At 55.1% G+C, this 15098-nt stretch overlaps 1 protein-coding gene across 2 annotated transcripts in view; it reads right to left on the reverse strand.

Annotated features, from left to right (window-relative positions):
* The window catches only part of LOC132216461 (zinc finger protein 792-like), a 64555-nt gene extending 55349 nt beyond the window's left edge, over positions 1-9206 (reverse strand). The window contains exons 1-3 of one of the 2 annotated variants that reach the window (XR_009448760.1): positions 8622-9206; positions 6259-6385; positions 3254-4885 (exon numbers count right to left, since the gene is read on the reverse strand). Coding sequence is in view for 1 of the 2 variants with exons in the window: in XM_059665680.1 (XP_059521663.1) it covers positions 3789-4885; positions 6259-6385; positions 8622-8636 (1239 nt within the window). In the remaining variant the exon portion in view is untranslated. Of the gene's footprint in view, positions 1-2956; positions 4886-6258; positions 6386-8621 lie in introns of those variants that run through there. The other variant, XM_059665680.1, reaches the window with a different exon arrangement.
* Between the last annotated feature and the right edge of the window lie 5892 nt (positions 9207-15098).

Consider the following 15098-nt stretch of genomic DNA (forward strand, 5'->3'; position numbering starts at 1 on the left):
AGACGGAGAAATGCTGGGGGCTGTGGGGACGCAGCAGCCTCCACGGGGGACCCAAGAGGCGGCCGGGAGGCCGGGGAGCCCCCCGACCCGCGCCCCCTCCCTGCGTTCTTCTCTCGGGACCGCGGGGCGCACCGCACAGGTGGCGGCCCATCGCCAGGGGCCTCAGCTGCCCCTCTGGGCGACCCTCCGGCCAGTTCACCCGCGGGGCTGGCTCAGGACCATTGGCGCCGGGGCTCCCACAGCCCGGAAAGTGGGGCGCCCGGCGACCCCGGGAAGGCGGGACCCGCTCAGGGGGCGCCCGGAAACCTCAAGCAGGTCGCTCCTGGGGACTCACGGCCTCGGCCGGGAAGTCACGGCGCAGGGCAGCCCCTTGTACCGGAACCGGACGGGCCGGGCCTCGGTGCGCACCCGCGGGTCTGCCGCCGCCCCGACTCTCCCACCGACGCCGACGCCCCGGGCCACGGGCGAGTCTGCCCCTAGAGACGGTCTTTTCAGCCTGATTGGCTTTTATTTTTGTTGTTTTTTAATCCTCACCCGAGGGTAGTGGCCCGTTGATTTTTAGGGAGAAAGGAAAGGGAAAGACAGAAACATCCATGTGAGAGACACGCAGGGATCGGTTGCCTCCTGCACCCGCCACACCTGGGCTCAGGCCGCGGAGGAGCCTGCAACCGAGGTGCGTGCCCTTGACCGGAATCCAACCCGGGCGCTTCGCTCTATCCACTGAGGGACACCGGCCAGGGCAGCGGCTTAAGTCTCGCTCTTGAGCGAGGAGGCGGCTCAGGGCCTGGACGGGAGCGGCGCGCGCAGGAGGGGCCCCGGGAAAGGCCTGGACGCAGCCCCGTCACCGAAAACGCGCCGGGATTCAACCCGATAAACGCGCGCCCCGCTACTCACCGTCTGGTCCGCCCCGGGTCAGCCTCAGGGACACTCCCCGGCGACGGCCCCCGCCCTGCGTTTCAAGACGAAGACGAGGAAACTGACCGCGGGAGGACGGGCGGGCGCTCCCGTGTCCGCGCATCACCGGGAAACGCGCGCCGCGCCCTGGACCGCGCGCCCACGGGGCGAGAGAGCTTCGCGCCTGCGCACAGGGGCCCGCAGTTGGCTACCGCTCAGAGTGGGGGTTGGGGTGTGGGACCCCAAGGTCACCCTCGGGTCTGTAGAGGCGCCACGGGGGGCACCGGGTGGGCTCTGAGCCTCCAGACGTGGGGCCAGGACTGCGGGCGCCGGGAGGGGTGGGTGAGTGTCCGGGCTGCGTGGGCTCGTCCTGCCCACAGGCCTCAGCGGTGCGCGGGGTTAGCCTTATGTTGTTTTATTTCAGAGGGAGGGAGAGGGAGAGAAACGTCAATGATGCGAGCGAATCAGGGATCGGCTGCCTCCTGCACAACCCCCATGGGGAACCCAGCCGGAACCGGGCATGCGCCCTGGTGGTGAATGGAACCCCGACCTCCTGGTTCCTCGGTTAATGCTCAACCACTGAGCCACCCAGGCCCTGCAAAACAAATTTTTTTAGAGTTGTCATTTCTTAAAAAGTATTTTTTATTGATTTTTTTACAGAGAAGAAGGGAGAGGGATAGAGTTAGAAATATCGATCAGCCGCCTCCTGCACACTCCCTACTGGGGTGCCTGCAACACAGGTACATGCCCTTGACTGGAATCAAACCCAGGACCCTTCAGTCTGCAGGCGGATGCTCTATCCACTGAGCCAAACCAGTCAGGGCAGCAAACACATTTTTAAGACAATTAACCACCCGCCCCACCCCTGCAGGAGGCTGACTAATGTCCCCCAAAGATGTCCACTCCTCAGTCCTGGGCCTCGTGGGGTCACCGATCCGGGTTTTGAGGGGAGACTCCCCTATCGCTCCTCGGCCTTTGGCTGAGATGGAGTGGGATTACCTTTATCTGCCCACCACGGGACCATGTGCCCTCACCCGAGGCCGCAGAGGGGGACAATGTCCTGGGGAAAGGCTGAAGCAAGAGGGAGGCGTGCGTTCTCATGAGTTAAGGACACAAGACGCAGCTCTGGGGACCGGGACAGAGTCCACCCTGGAGCCTCCAGGGACTGCGCCCTGACCACCCCCTTGGTTTTTTATCCCAATGAGAGGCCAGCGATGAGTCAGCAAAGGAAGACACCATGCAGAGGGCAGAGTCCAGGAGACCTCACCCAGCGGGGTCACAGGGGTGGTGCTCGTCTGCTGCCCATGGTGTGTGACCACACACGCTGAAGCCATATTGCTAACAAGGGGAGCCACCGAATGAAACCTTGGTGTTGCCCCCCGAGTTTCCGTCACAAACATGGAGCAGCACCTGTGTGGCTGACCAGTTACTCAGATCTGGGCTCTCCAGAGGACAAAGGCAGACTCTCCACTGTCAATACGAACTGGCATCGAGGCCCTGGCCTGTGTGGCTCAGTGGATAGAGCGTCAGCCTGCAGACTGAAGGGCCCAGGTTTGATTCTGGTCAGGGGCACATGCCGGGGCCCCCTGGTCCCCAGTAGGGGGCGTACAGGAGGCAGCCAGTCACTGGTTCTCTCTCATCATTGCTGTTTCTATCATCCTCTCCCTTTCTCTCTAAAATCAAAAAAATATATTAAAAAAAAATTAAAATACTCAGGTGGCAAATTTAAGAGTTCCATTATGGTTCTCACCTGATGAATAGAATAAAAATCTGAGTTTTAACCCCTCTGGTCACATTTGTGGTACAAACCTCTTAGGCATCACATGACCACCCTGGAGGAAAAGGGAAATCATTTATGCGGCTCCATCTGTATGCAGCTCCAACACACACAGTGGTGGTTCTCACAGCTGCCCTCAAATCCTGACACCAGGGGGTGGGCCTGGGCAGGCAACAGCTCTTTTCTGTCTGACCCAGTGATGGCGAACCTATCACACGTGTCAGAGGTGACACGCGACCTCATTTTCCTGGTTGATTTTTTCTTTGTTAAATGGCATTTAAATATATAAGATAAATATCAAGAATATAAGTCTTTGTTTGACTATGGTTGCAAATATCAAAAAATTTCTATATGTGACACGGCACCAGAGTGAAGTTAGGGTTTTTCCAAATGCTGACAAGCCAAGCTCAAAAGGTTCACCATCACTGTCCCTAATCTGAGAAGGGTGTAGGCCCCCTCGCCCAGTTTCTGTTGCCAGCTTTCATGGGTGAGACAGCCTCAACTATGTCCTCCAGCCTGGAGTAAAGAAAACATGTCATCCTGACCAGTGTGGCTCAGTGGATAGAGCGTTGGCCTGAAGACTGAAGGGTCCCAGGTTCGATTCCAGTCAAGGGCATGTACCTTGGTTGCGGGCACATCCCCAGTAGGGGATGTGCAGGAGGCAGCTGATCGATGTTTCTCTCTCATCGATGTTTCTAACTCTCCATCCCTCTCCCTTCCTCTCTATAAAAAATCAATAAAATATATTTTTAAAAAAAGAAAACATGTCAGCTGCTGCCTCGCTCCCCCGTGGTACCTGCCTGTCTTGCCCGAGCCCCGCCGGGGGCCTCTCTGAAGGTGCCCAATGCCAGCCTGAAGAACTGTGTTGTCAGCTGTGGCTCAGGGGTCAAAAGCAAGGTTGTAGCTACAGGGTTTTTTCAATTTTTCATATGTCGTGTGACAGAGAGCTCACTCCCTGCTATCCCATCTCATGCCCAGGCCCTTCTCCACTGTGACATTTCTGATGCTGAGCGAGGTTAGACTTCCAGCTGAAGACTTTCCCACATTAGCGGCAGCCACAGTCTGCCTGGGACGTGAAGTTCCTGGTGCTGAGTAAGAGTGGATCCTGCAGGAAGACCTACCCACACCTGCTGCACCCCTGGGGCCTGTCTCTGATGTGGCCTTTCCGATGCCGGGCCAGTTGGGTGCTTTGGCTGAAGAACTCTCCACACTCGCTGCACCTGTAAGACCTGGCTCCTGTGTGAACTCTCTGGTGCTTGCTGAGGGTGGAACTTTGGCTAAACACCTTGCCACACTCGGTGCACTCATAGGGCCTCTCACCAGTGTGGATCCTCTGATGTATAATAAGGCTGGGACTCTGGGTAAAACATTTCCCACAGTCACTGCACTCGTAAGGCCTCCTTCCTGTGTGAACTCTCTGGTGTTTTACGAGGTTGGAGCTGGAGGTAAAGAATTTTCCACAGTCGCAGCATTTATAAGGCCGTGACCCAGTGTGGATTCTCTGATGCTCACTAAGGCTGCAGCTATGGCTGAAAAATTTCCCACACTCGCTGCACTGATACGGCCTCTCTCCCGTGTGAACTCGCTGGTGCCCAACAAGCGTGTGTTTGTAGCTGAAGGTTTTCCCGCACTCGCTGCACTTGTACGGCCTCTCTCCCGTGTGAGTCCGCTGGTGCCGAACAAGCGTGTGTTTGTAGCTGAAGCTTTTCCCACACTCGCTGCACTTGTACGGCCTCTTTCCACTGTGAATTCTCTGGTGCTGAGCAAGTCTGTCCTTTTGGCAGAAGCCTTTCCCACAGTCACTGCACTCATAGTGCTTTCGTCCCGGGCGAAAGGCCTCCGCACGCTCGCCGTGCGTGAGTGGGTAGAAGCGGGAGTTGGTGGGGGAGCCCCTCCCAGCCTCCCAGCACGTGAACGGCTCCTCTGAGGCGCGGGCTGTGCAGCTCTTCCCGCAGGAGGCCCGGTCTGTGTTCCTTCTGGAGAGTTCCTCTCCTCTGTGCTGGAGCTGGCGACCTTTCCCAGGTGCCCCAGGCAGTTCCTGCTCAGTTTCCCCGAGGCTGTCAGTCAGGGGTGAACCGCCTTCTGAGGCCAGGCCACACGTCTCCCAGGGGTCGGCCTCCTGCGTGGATAGACCTGCCTTTGGAGTGTTTCTCTGTGACGTTTCAGCAACATTCTGCTCAGAGGCTGCGTCTTTATCCTCTGCCCTATGCCAACCTGGAAGCAGAGAAACGCAGGTGTGGGTGGGGTGGAGGCAGCCCCATCAGTGTGTCTGCTCACCAAGGAGTGAGTCCACGGGGATCCCTAACCGAGGCTGAAGGAGGACTCTGTGCGTAACAGGCCGCTAAACGGGGCAGCACAGGGGATCCCTCGGCCGAAGACACAGGATGAGGCAGGTCCACAACTCACGCCTCTGCGCACACTTCACGTGGGCCAGTGCTGCTGCTGACACGTGTGCTGCGGGTGAGGGTGGCCCAGGAAAATCCGACTCCGCTGAGTAGCTGGGGTGCAAGGACTATTCAGGGACAGAGGCACAGACCCCATAACACGTTAATTAAGTGAGGCCAATACTGGGGCGCACGGCAAAGGGCGCAGTGGAGCGGAGGGTGCGAGAGGTGAGGGTAATCCAGCGTCAGAAGTCAAAAATGAAAGGTGCACAGGTGCCAAGAATGGGGAGTCAGCCCTGGCTGGTGTGGCTCAGTGGATAGAGCATCAGCCTGAGGACTGAAGGGTCCCGGGTTCGATTCCAGTCCAGGACACATGCCCGGGTTGCGGGCTCGGTCCCCAGTGGGGGGCGTGCAGGAGGCAGCTGATCTGTGGTTCTCTCTCATCACTGATGTTTCTATCTCTCTCCCTTCTTCTCTGAAATCAATAAAAATGTATTAAAAAAAAAAAGAACAGGGAGTTCAGAGACATGCGGCATAAAGACAGCCACTGGTCTGGTCTCCGGAACAGGGCTAGGCACAGGGCGAGTCTGTGATATGAGCCGACCCCAGTCATGCTATCCCGTCCTCCCCGATGTCAACCAGTAGGACCAGCCACAGCTGAGCCCTCTTGCTGTGCCTGCAGCATGTCCACTCCGTCCTGGGCCCAGGGCTGTCCTCCCAGCCCCCCGTGGACGCCGTGCGACCAGCAGGCGGGGTCCCTACGGAAGACACAGGTCAGGTGAGCGGTGAGCACCGGCCCAGGGCCACCCTAACCCAACACCTCCGGGAGGAAATCGCCCTGGAAGCTCTGAGGAGGGCACCACAGACACCCAAATGCCCCTTCCCCGCCCCAAAGGGGAGGACGCTGGGTTCCTGCGCGTCCTGGTGCATTCAGACCCCAGAAAATGCCAGCTACAGGGGCAGGACCTGGAGCAGAGATGGCCTGGGGGCAGGGAGTGGCTGAGGCCCGCGTGGGACCAGCCCCAAGTCTCTTGACCCGCAGACCTTCCCTGGTGCTGAGCTATTTGCGGCTGGAGGCGGGGGCTCACGGGACCCGTCTGAGAACTTGCGACAGGGCCCCGCAGGGCCCAGCTGTGAGGAGAGCAGAGCTGCCTGGGGAACAATGGGGAAGGCGGGGGGGGGGGGGGGGGGTGAGGGCCTTACCCAGCGAGGCAACCAGTGTGCAGACCTCCAGCATCACGTCGCAGTACAGCACCCGCTGAGCCTCATCCAGAAGCCCCCACTCCTCCAGGGAGAAGAACACGGCCACGTTTTCGAAGGTCACGGGGCCCTGCGAGGGGGGCAGTGGGGGGGTCTGTCACCTGCACCCTCCCCCCAGGACCCGTCACCACCCACATCCACCCTCCACCCTTCATCGCGGGGCCCCACCTGGAGCGACAGGTGCCAAGACCCAGCAGACATCAGCCTGGAGTCCCTTCTGTCCTAACTTCCCTGTGCTAGGGCCCTGGGCAGCCAGTGCGTGCACCAGACCCCTGGCACACGGCTGATCTCCCCACCACATGCCCCGCGCTGCACGTGGCCTCTAGGACGCGCCACGGGATCCCACGTACCTAACCCTCCAGCGCCTCCCGTCCCACTCACAGGCCTGGCTCCAGCCTCAACCCCCTGAGCCACCTGCAGAGCCACGAATCCCTGTCTGCCGTCAGGGAGCACACGGTCTCTGCCCAGGTAACACCCATGCGAGTCTGCACCCGCGGGACACACCTGAGGGAGCTAGTCTGCTGTCTGACCGCACCTCCCGCCAGCGCCTCAGGCTCAGGGAGGCCGAGAAGCACCTGTCGGACTCCACTCCACTCCCCCACGGGAACCTGGGCGCTGCTGGGCTGTCCCCTCCCCATCTCGTCCTGCTGAGGACCAACCACGACTCCTCCTTCTGCCTTTAGGACACACAGGGCCCCCATGCCCCTCCCTGGTCCCCAGTGCCTACAACGCCAGGACTGAGCGTGCCCGTCCACAGCAGACCCAGCGTCCCGCGCTGCTGGCCACGTCATGGGCATCTCCAGCCTGAGGCCCTCATTCTAGACCAGCGGTTCTCAACCTTCTGGCCCTTTAAATACAGCTCCTCATGCTGTGACCCAACCATAACATTATTTTCGTTGCTACTTCATCACTGTCATGTTGCTGCTGTGATGAATCGTCATGTAAATATCTGATATGCAGGATGGTCTTAGGCGACCCCTGTGAAAGGGTTGTTCGAGCGCCAAAGGGGTCGCGACCCACAGGTTGAGAACCGCTGTGCTAGATCCTCGCGTTCGTCTGTCCACTCTCACATGTGCTCGGGAGTCTCTGGGACACGGGAGACGCAATGTGACCCACACCTAATCCCTCAGGTTCTCACTGGAAAGCAGTCCCTCTTCCACTAGCTTCCCCGTCTCCGCGGACGACCCTTCCCGTCATTGGTGACCTCTGTCACCCTCCACATTACTCACCTTACAAAATCCAATGCCAAGTCTTTCTCCCACTCCCTAGTCCAGCCACAATCATTGCCTTCTTCTGTCTTTTTTAAAAACTTTCTTATTTTTTAAATTGATTTCAGAGAAGAAGGAAGAGAGAGAGATAGAAAATCAATGATGAGCCCTGACCGGTTTGGCTCAGTGGATAGAGCGTCGACCTGCGGACTGAAGGGTCCCGGGTTCAATTCCGGTCAAGGGCATGTACCTTGGTTGCGGGCACATCCCCAGTAGGGGGTGTGCAGGAGGCAGCTGATCGATATTTCTCTCTCATCGATGTTTCTAACTCTCTATCCCTCTCCCTTCCTCTCTGTAAAAAATCAATAAAATATATTTAAAAGAAAATCAATGATGAGAGAGAATCATTGATCAGCTGCCTCCTGCAAGCCCCACACTGGGGACCAAGCCGGCAACCCAGGCCTGTGCCCTTGACTGAAATCGAACCCCAGACCTTTCCGTTCGCAGGCGACACTCTATCCAGTGGGCCACACCAGCCAGGGCCCAATCAATGCCTTCGTGATGGCTCCTGTGTGAGGATGTGAGTCAGATCGCTTTTCTCCTCTGCACCAAACGCTGCGGCTGCCACCACCTCAGACCACCAGCCATGGAGACCACAGCACCCCCATCCCAGGCTCACCCCAATGCATGTGCACTCACGGACCCCGCACCTATGACCTTTCACACCTCCCTCCACTGCGTGACAAGATGGGAATCTCTCTCTAACCGGTGTGGCTCAGTGGATGGAGCGTCGACCTGCGGACTGAAGGGTCCCAGGTTTGGTTCCGGTCAAGGGCATGTACCTTGGTTGCGGGCACATCCCCAGTAGAAAGTGTGCAGAAGGCAGCTGATCGATGTTTCTCTCTCATTGATGTTTCTAACTCTCTATCCCTCTACCTTCCTCTCTATAAAAAAATCAATAAAATATATTTTTTAAAAATGGGGATCTCTCAACCTCTACCTGGACTTCCAAACCTGACTCTAGGATTTCTCTAGGGCTGCTGGGCACCCAGGGGAAAAGGAGAGGCAGCAGGAGAGCTGCAGACACGGGGTACCCACCCGCGCGGGGTCCATCGCTGCTCCGGCTGAGAGCCCTGGGGTCCCGCGGGACCTGGGGGGAGAGCAGGTCGCGTTAATTTAATTCTTGTCGGCAGTGCAAACAGAATGAGAAATGACGGACACACAACACTTCAGGTGAAGGGGGAAACAGAAAATAAAGCACATTAAAGAGGGTAGAATATACAGTCATGCCGTAAGGTCATGTGGCTAGCAGGGGAAAACCCCATGTCAATCACACTTGGTGTATAAGTACCATCCACCAGACGTAAGAAAAGGTGACGAGGGGTGTGGGGGGCAATGGGGAGGGGTAAGGACACATATGTAACACCTTAATCAAGGAAGAAAGAATTAAAAAAATAAAAGCATTTAACTCATTTGAAAAAAAAAAAAGAGAAAAGGTGATGAGCCCTGGCTGGTGTGGCTCAGTGGATAGAGCAGTGGTGGCGAACCTTTTGAGCTCAGTGTGTCAGCATTTTGAAAAACCCCAACTTAACTCTGGTGCCGTGTCACACATAGAAATTTTTTGATATTTGCAATCATAGTAAAACAAAGACATATTTTTGATATTTATTTTATACTAGAGGCCCGGTGCACAAAAATTTGTGCACTCGGGGGGAGGGGGAGTCCTTCAGCCTGGCCTGTGCCCTCTCGCAGTCTGGGACCCCTCGGGGGATGACCACCTGCTGGCTTAGGCCTGCTCCCCGGGGGATTGGGCCTAAGCTGGCAATCAGACATCCCTCTGGCAGCCCGGCAGCCCTCGGCGGATGTCCACTTGCCAGGAGGGAGCAGGCCTAAGCTGCAGTCGGACATCCTTAGCGCTGCTGAGGCAGGAGAGGCTCCCACCACCACCGCTGTACTGGCAGCCATCAGCCTGGCTTGTGGCTGAGCAGAGCTCCCCAACGTGGGAACGCACTGACCACCAGAGGGCATCTCCTGCATTGAGAGTCTGCCCCCTGGTGGTCAGTGTGTGTCATAGTGACCAGTCATTCCCAGTCTTTCTGCTGTAGGATCAGTTTGCATATTACCATTTTACTATATAGGATAGAGGCCTGGTGCACGGGTGGGGGCCGGCTCGTTTGCCTGAAAGGATGTCCCAGATTAGGGTGGGGGTCCCGCTTGGGTGCCTGGCCAGCCTGGGTGAGGGACTGATGGCTGTTTTCAGGCTGGCCGACGACTGAAGCTCCCAGCCTCTCCTTTTCTATTTTTTTATTCTGGGATTTATTTACCTTCTATAATTGAAACTTTGTTGCCGTCACTGGAGCTGAGAGCCGGCTCCTGCTTGCTCCAGCTCTAAGGCCATGGCCTGCTGAAAGCAGGTATCTCGGGTCTGTTTAGCTTCTATAATTGAAACTTTGTTGCTTTCGGAGCTCAGAGCCAGGCCGCAACAGGTGGGGAACCTTGGCTTCCTCCATCACTGGAGCAAGCAAGCCTCCTGCTCGCTTCAGCTGCGTGGCTGCCGGCCGCCATCTTTGTTGGCGGTTAATTTGCATATCGCCCTGATTAGCCAATGGGAAACGTAGCGAAGGTACGGTCAATTACCCTTTTTGTCTTTTATTAGATAGGATATTTAAATGCCATTTAACAAAGAAAAATCAACCAAAGAAATGAGTTCCCATGTCACCTCTGACACGTGTGTCATAGGTTCGCCATCAATGTTCTAGTCTATAATAATATAAGCACAATATGCTAATTAGACCAAACATCCTTGCAGATGTCCTTCCAAATGACCTTCCAGACAAAGCCAGGGCCGGAGGGAAGCCCAGCTCCTGGGTCCCGTGGGGAAGCTGGTGCCAGCAGCCAGGAGAAGGCAGGCCTACTCTTGCACGAATTCTGTGCACTGGGCCTCTAGTTATTAATAACGAACTACGATGTTCACTAATGACTGATGACTCTCATTGTGTGGCATTCATCTCCCTTATGCGCAGGCACACCATTTCTCTCTACTGGCACCAGCAGCGAATATTCTAGCAGCCAATGGCCACATGTTTCCTCTTGGGCTGACTTGTTGGGTATGCACAGCAGGAAATATTTTGCTTTCAGAGAACAAGAAAAATAGGTTGATTTGCGTGATGCTTACTCATCTTTGCAGTTACTCAGTGTCTGGTAAGTTCCCATTCAAAAGAAAAATATTAATTTTTATTAAAATGTCCTATTATTTTGTGTTAACGACGACTCATTTATTTCAGCCCTTTGCATTCAGTGTCTCTATTGACATAAACCTACATCTCTACGAAAATGGAAGCTTTGTTTTTTATGGCCACATCCACTTACACCCTTGTATCTGGCCTGTGGGAGCCTGTGTGACCTGTTCGGGCTGCACCCCGTCCCTCTGGGGTTCTATGGGGGGTCCCCTGCTCAGGACTGATGACAGGATGGACTAAATTAAATGCCAGCAGTGCTGGATTTAACCGCCAGTCCCTCTACCAACCGGAAGTCAGGGGGTGGGACCCAAAGTCCCAGCCCACCAATCACAGGGTCGGTTCTCACAACGCCCCGCCCAGTTCCCAGGAGCTTCCCAAAAATCCCCCGTTCACTCCACCAAGACACCCGTTCACTCCACCAAGACACCCGTCACTGTCCACACCTGGGGCTCCCAGGGCTGGGGGGCCGGGAGCCCCATCCCCGATGAAGACCAAACACATTTCGGTCACCAAAACGACCAAATACTCATTTCTTAGAAATCACCACCTTCCAGAATTCCCGCCGCGCAGGTCGGCACTCGAGGCCACACCCCCGCCCCTGCCCCCTGGACACTGACCCCGAGGCACACCCCCTCACCCCTGCCCCCTGGACACAGAGACCCCGAGGCTCACCCCTCACCCCTGCCCCCTGGACACAGAGACCCCGAGGCTCACCCCTTGTCCCTGCCCCCTGGACACAGAGACCCCGAGGCTCACCCCTCACCCCTGCCCCCTGGACACAGAGACCCCGAGGCGCACCCCTCGCCCCTGCCCCCTGGACACAGAGACCCCGAGGCGCACCCCTCACACCTGCCCCCTGGACACAGAGACCCCGAGGCTCACCCCTAGCCCCTAGCCCCTGGACACAGAGACCCCGAGGCTCACCCCTCGCCCCTGCCCCCTGGACACAGAGACCCCGAGGCGCACCCCTCGCCCCCGGCGGTCACGGGCCTGACATAGAAACCCGGGCTCCTGCTCGGAGGAGGGGACGGGGCAGGAGGCGGGGGGCGCAGCACCCACCTCGGTTGGGCTCCTGGGCGCGGCCCCGCTGCGGGCCTGAGGGAGAAGCGGGGGCGACGGGGCGGGTGGGGGCGCCGCCGTCACCGCCGGGCCCAGCCGGGCCTCCGAGCAGCGGGGACACCACCCCCGCCCCCGCGCGCTCTGTCCCGCGGCATCGCCCCAGCTCCGCCGCCTGAGAAACGGAGAAGAATCCACCTCACAGCCCCAGCGCCACGGCCCAGGGGACGCCGCCGGAAGTCCCGCCTCCAGCGCGCGTGGGCACGTAAACGGCTCCATGCTAACCTCTCATTGGCTCTTCTGGCTGTCATCGGTCGCCGCAGAGCCTCCTGGGTAACGTAGTTTTTCCACTGATTCTTTCTCTGGTCCCCTCACAGTTTGGGGGATAAAGGCCCATCTGTGACGCGAGGGGCGCTGGGAAGTGGCGGTCCCCCTCTCCAAGGATGCCGTGGGGCTTAGTAGCTCTTAAAGGAGACGTACCCGTTTCCCTGGGGTGCAGTCTAGGGCAAGTGTCAGAAATAGACATTTGAGCCTAACTGGTTTGGCTCAGTGGGTAGAGCCTCCTCCTGGGGACTGAAGGGTCCCAGGTTCCAATCCCGTCAAGGGCACCTGCCTGGGTAGGGGGCTCAATCCCAGGGCCTGCAGGAGGCAGCTGATCAATGACTCTCTGTCATCATTGATATTTCTAGCTCCCTCTCCCTTCCTATGAAATCAATAAAAGTATATGGAAAAAAGAAATAGAGGGTGGGGGTAAGGGGGAGAGATCAACCAAAGGACTTGTATGCATGCATATAAGCATAAACAATGGACGCGGACAACAGGGGGTGAGGGAGAGGGCAGGATTGGGGGTGTGGGGGGACAATGGAGGGATAAGGACACATTTTTAAAAAATATATATTTTATTGATTTTTTTACAGAGAGGAAGGGAGAGGGATAGAGAGTTAGGAACATCCATTAGAGAGAAACATCAATTAGCTGCTTCTTGCATACCCCCTACTGGGGATGTGCCCGCAACCAAGGTACATGCCCTTGACCGGAATCGAACCCGGGGCCCTTCAGTCCACAGGCTGACGCTCTATCCACTGAGCCAAACCGGTTAGGGCAGGACACATTTATAATACCTTAATCAATAAAGGAAAAAAAGAAAAAGAAAAAGAAATAGACATTTGAGCCCTGGCCCCATAGCTAAGTTGATTAGAGTCACCTTGCATGTGTCCCATATGCCAAGATTGTGGTTGGCTCCCTGGTCAGGGCCTACACAAGAAGCAACTAGTGGCCCTGGTTGGTTTGACTCAGTGGATAGAGTGTCGACCTACGGACTGAAGGGTCCCGGGTTCGATTCCAGTCAAGGGCACATGCCTGGGTTACAGGCTTCGTCCAACGTGCAGGAGGCAGCCAATCAATGATTCCCTCTCATCATTGATGTTTCTATCTCTCTCTTCCTCTCTGAAATCAATAAAAACATATTTTTTTAAAAAAAGAAGCAACCAGTGAATGCATCAATAAATGGAACAACAAACCAATGTTCCTTTCTCTCTAAAAAATAATTAAATCAATAGATTTTTAAAAGTTAGAAAATAAAAATCCAGGAAGTTGTATTGACTTTCCACACTGGATATCATCATTAGGTCTCCGCTCCCAAAGCAGCTGTTGAGCCTCTGTCTCAATCAGGAATGTTCCATGAACAAAGGGGTGAAAGAAAGTGGGTGAGATAACCCTGGAAGCTGTGACGCAAAGTAAATGAAATGCAGGCAGGAACTACAAGGAGTTTTGTAAACTAATTCTGCAGAACGAGGAACTGTGAGGAGAAGCAAACTACCAGGGAAGTGTAATTGAAGAAAAAAGAAGTATGCACTTAGTTATAATTTCTTTCAGATACAAAACAATTTTTATAAGTATGTCCATGCAATATTTATCTCTTATCTCAGTATGCATATGGAATCTATCTATATAAAATCCTAATATGCAACTCCCCTTGGGAGTTGGACTGGGGGTGCGATTGCTCACTATGACATGCACTGACCACCAGGGGGCAGCGTGGAACGAAGGAAGCCCCGGCCCTGATCCCCAGCCAGGCCTAGGGACCCTACCTGTGCATGCATTTCGTGCACCGGTCCTCTAGTAAGAAATTATTCAAATTTTATTTATCCAGACGTTATTCACAATCTGGCAAGCCTACTTTCTTAAAATAAATTTTTTTAAAAAGATGTATCACTCAATTGATTCTAGAGAGGGAGAGGAAAACATCCATGAGAGATACATCAATCGTCTGACTCCTGCACACCCCCTACTGGAGATTGAGCTGCAACCAGGCATGTGCCCTGACCGGGCATCCAACTAACTGCTGACCTCTTGGTGCATGGGACTGTGCTCACAGGAGCCACACAGGCCAGGGCTGAAAGCCGACTTTCCACATGATTATAGCTAGTAACCCATTCATCCTGCTACTCAACTCCTCAATGGTAAGTTCTGCTGGTTGGGAGGCCTTTGTTCTTAAGGGAGAAAGCTTCCACTAGAATAATAATAATACTGTTTTTATTTTTTATGTATTTATTTTTTAATATATTTTATTGATTTTTTACAGAGAGGAAGGGAGAGAGATAGAGAGTTAGAAACATCGATGAGAGAGAAACATCGATCAGCTGCCTCCTACACATCTCCTACTGGGGATGTGCCCGCAACCCAGGTACATGCTCTTGACCGAAATCAAATCTGGGACCTTTCAGTCCGCAGGCCGACGCTCTATCCACTGAGCCAAACCGGTTTCGGCATTAATAATACTGTTTTTGTGTGTGTGTGTGTGTGTGTGTGTGTGTGTGTGTGTGTGTTTTTAAATATATTTTATTGATTTTTTACAGAGAGGAAGGGAGAGAGATAGAGTTAGAAACATCGATGAGAGAGAAACATCGATCAGCCGCCTCCTGCACATCTCCTATTGGGGATGTGCCCGCAACCCAGGTACATGCCCTTGACCGGAATCGAACCTGGGACCTTTCAGTCCGCAGGCCGACGCTCTATCCACTGAGCCAAACCGGTTTCGGCAATAATACTGTTTTTAAAAAGAATAGTTTATTTCCCTGACAGGCGAGCTCAATGTTTAGAGTGTTCACCCTGGCACCAAAGGATCAGGACCTTGCAGGAAGCAACCAATCGATGTGTCTCTCTCACATCGATGTTTCTCTGTTTGTCTCTCTAAAAAACAAAAACAACAAAAACACACCCTTAGATTAAAAAAAAAAAGGCATTACTAGAAGAAAGAAGTCAGATAAGAAGAGACAAA

This window comes from Myotis daubentonii, chromosome 15, assembly GCF_963259705.1.
Source record: "Myotis daubentonii chromosome 15, mMyoDau2.1, whole genome shotgun sequence".
NCBI lineage: Eukaryota > Metazoa > Chordata > Mammalia > Chiroptera > Vespertilionidae > Myotis > Myotis daubentonii.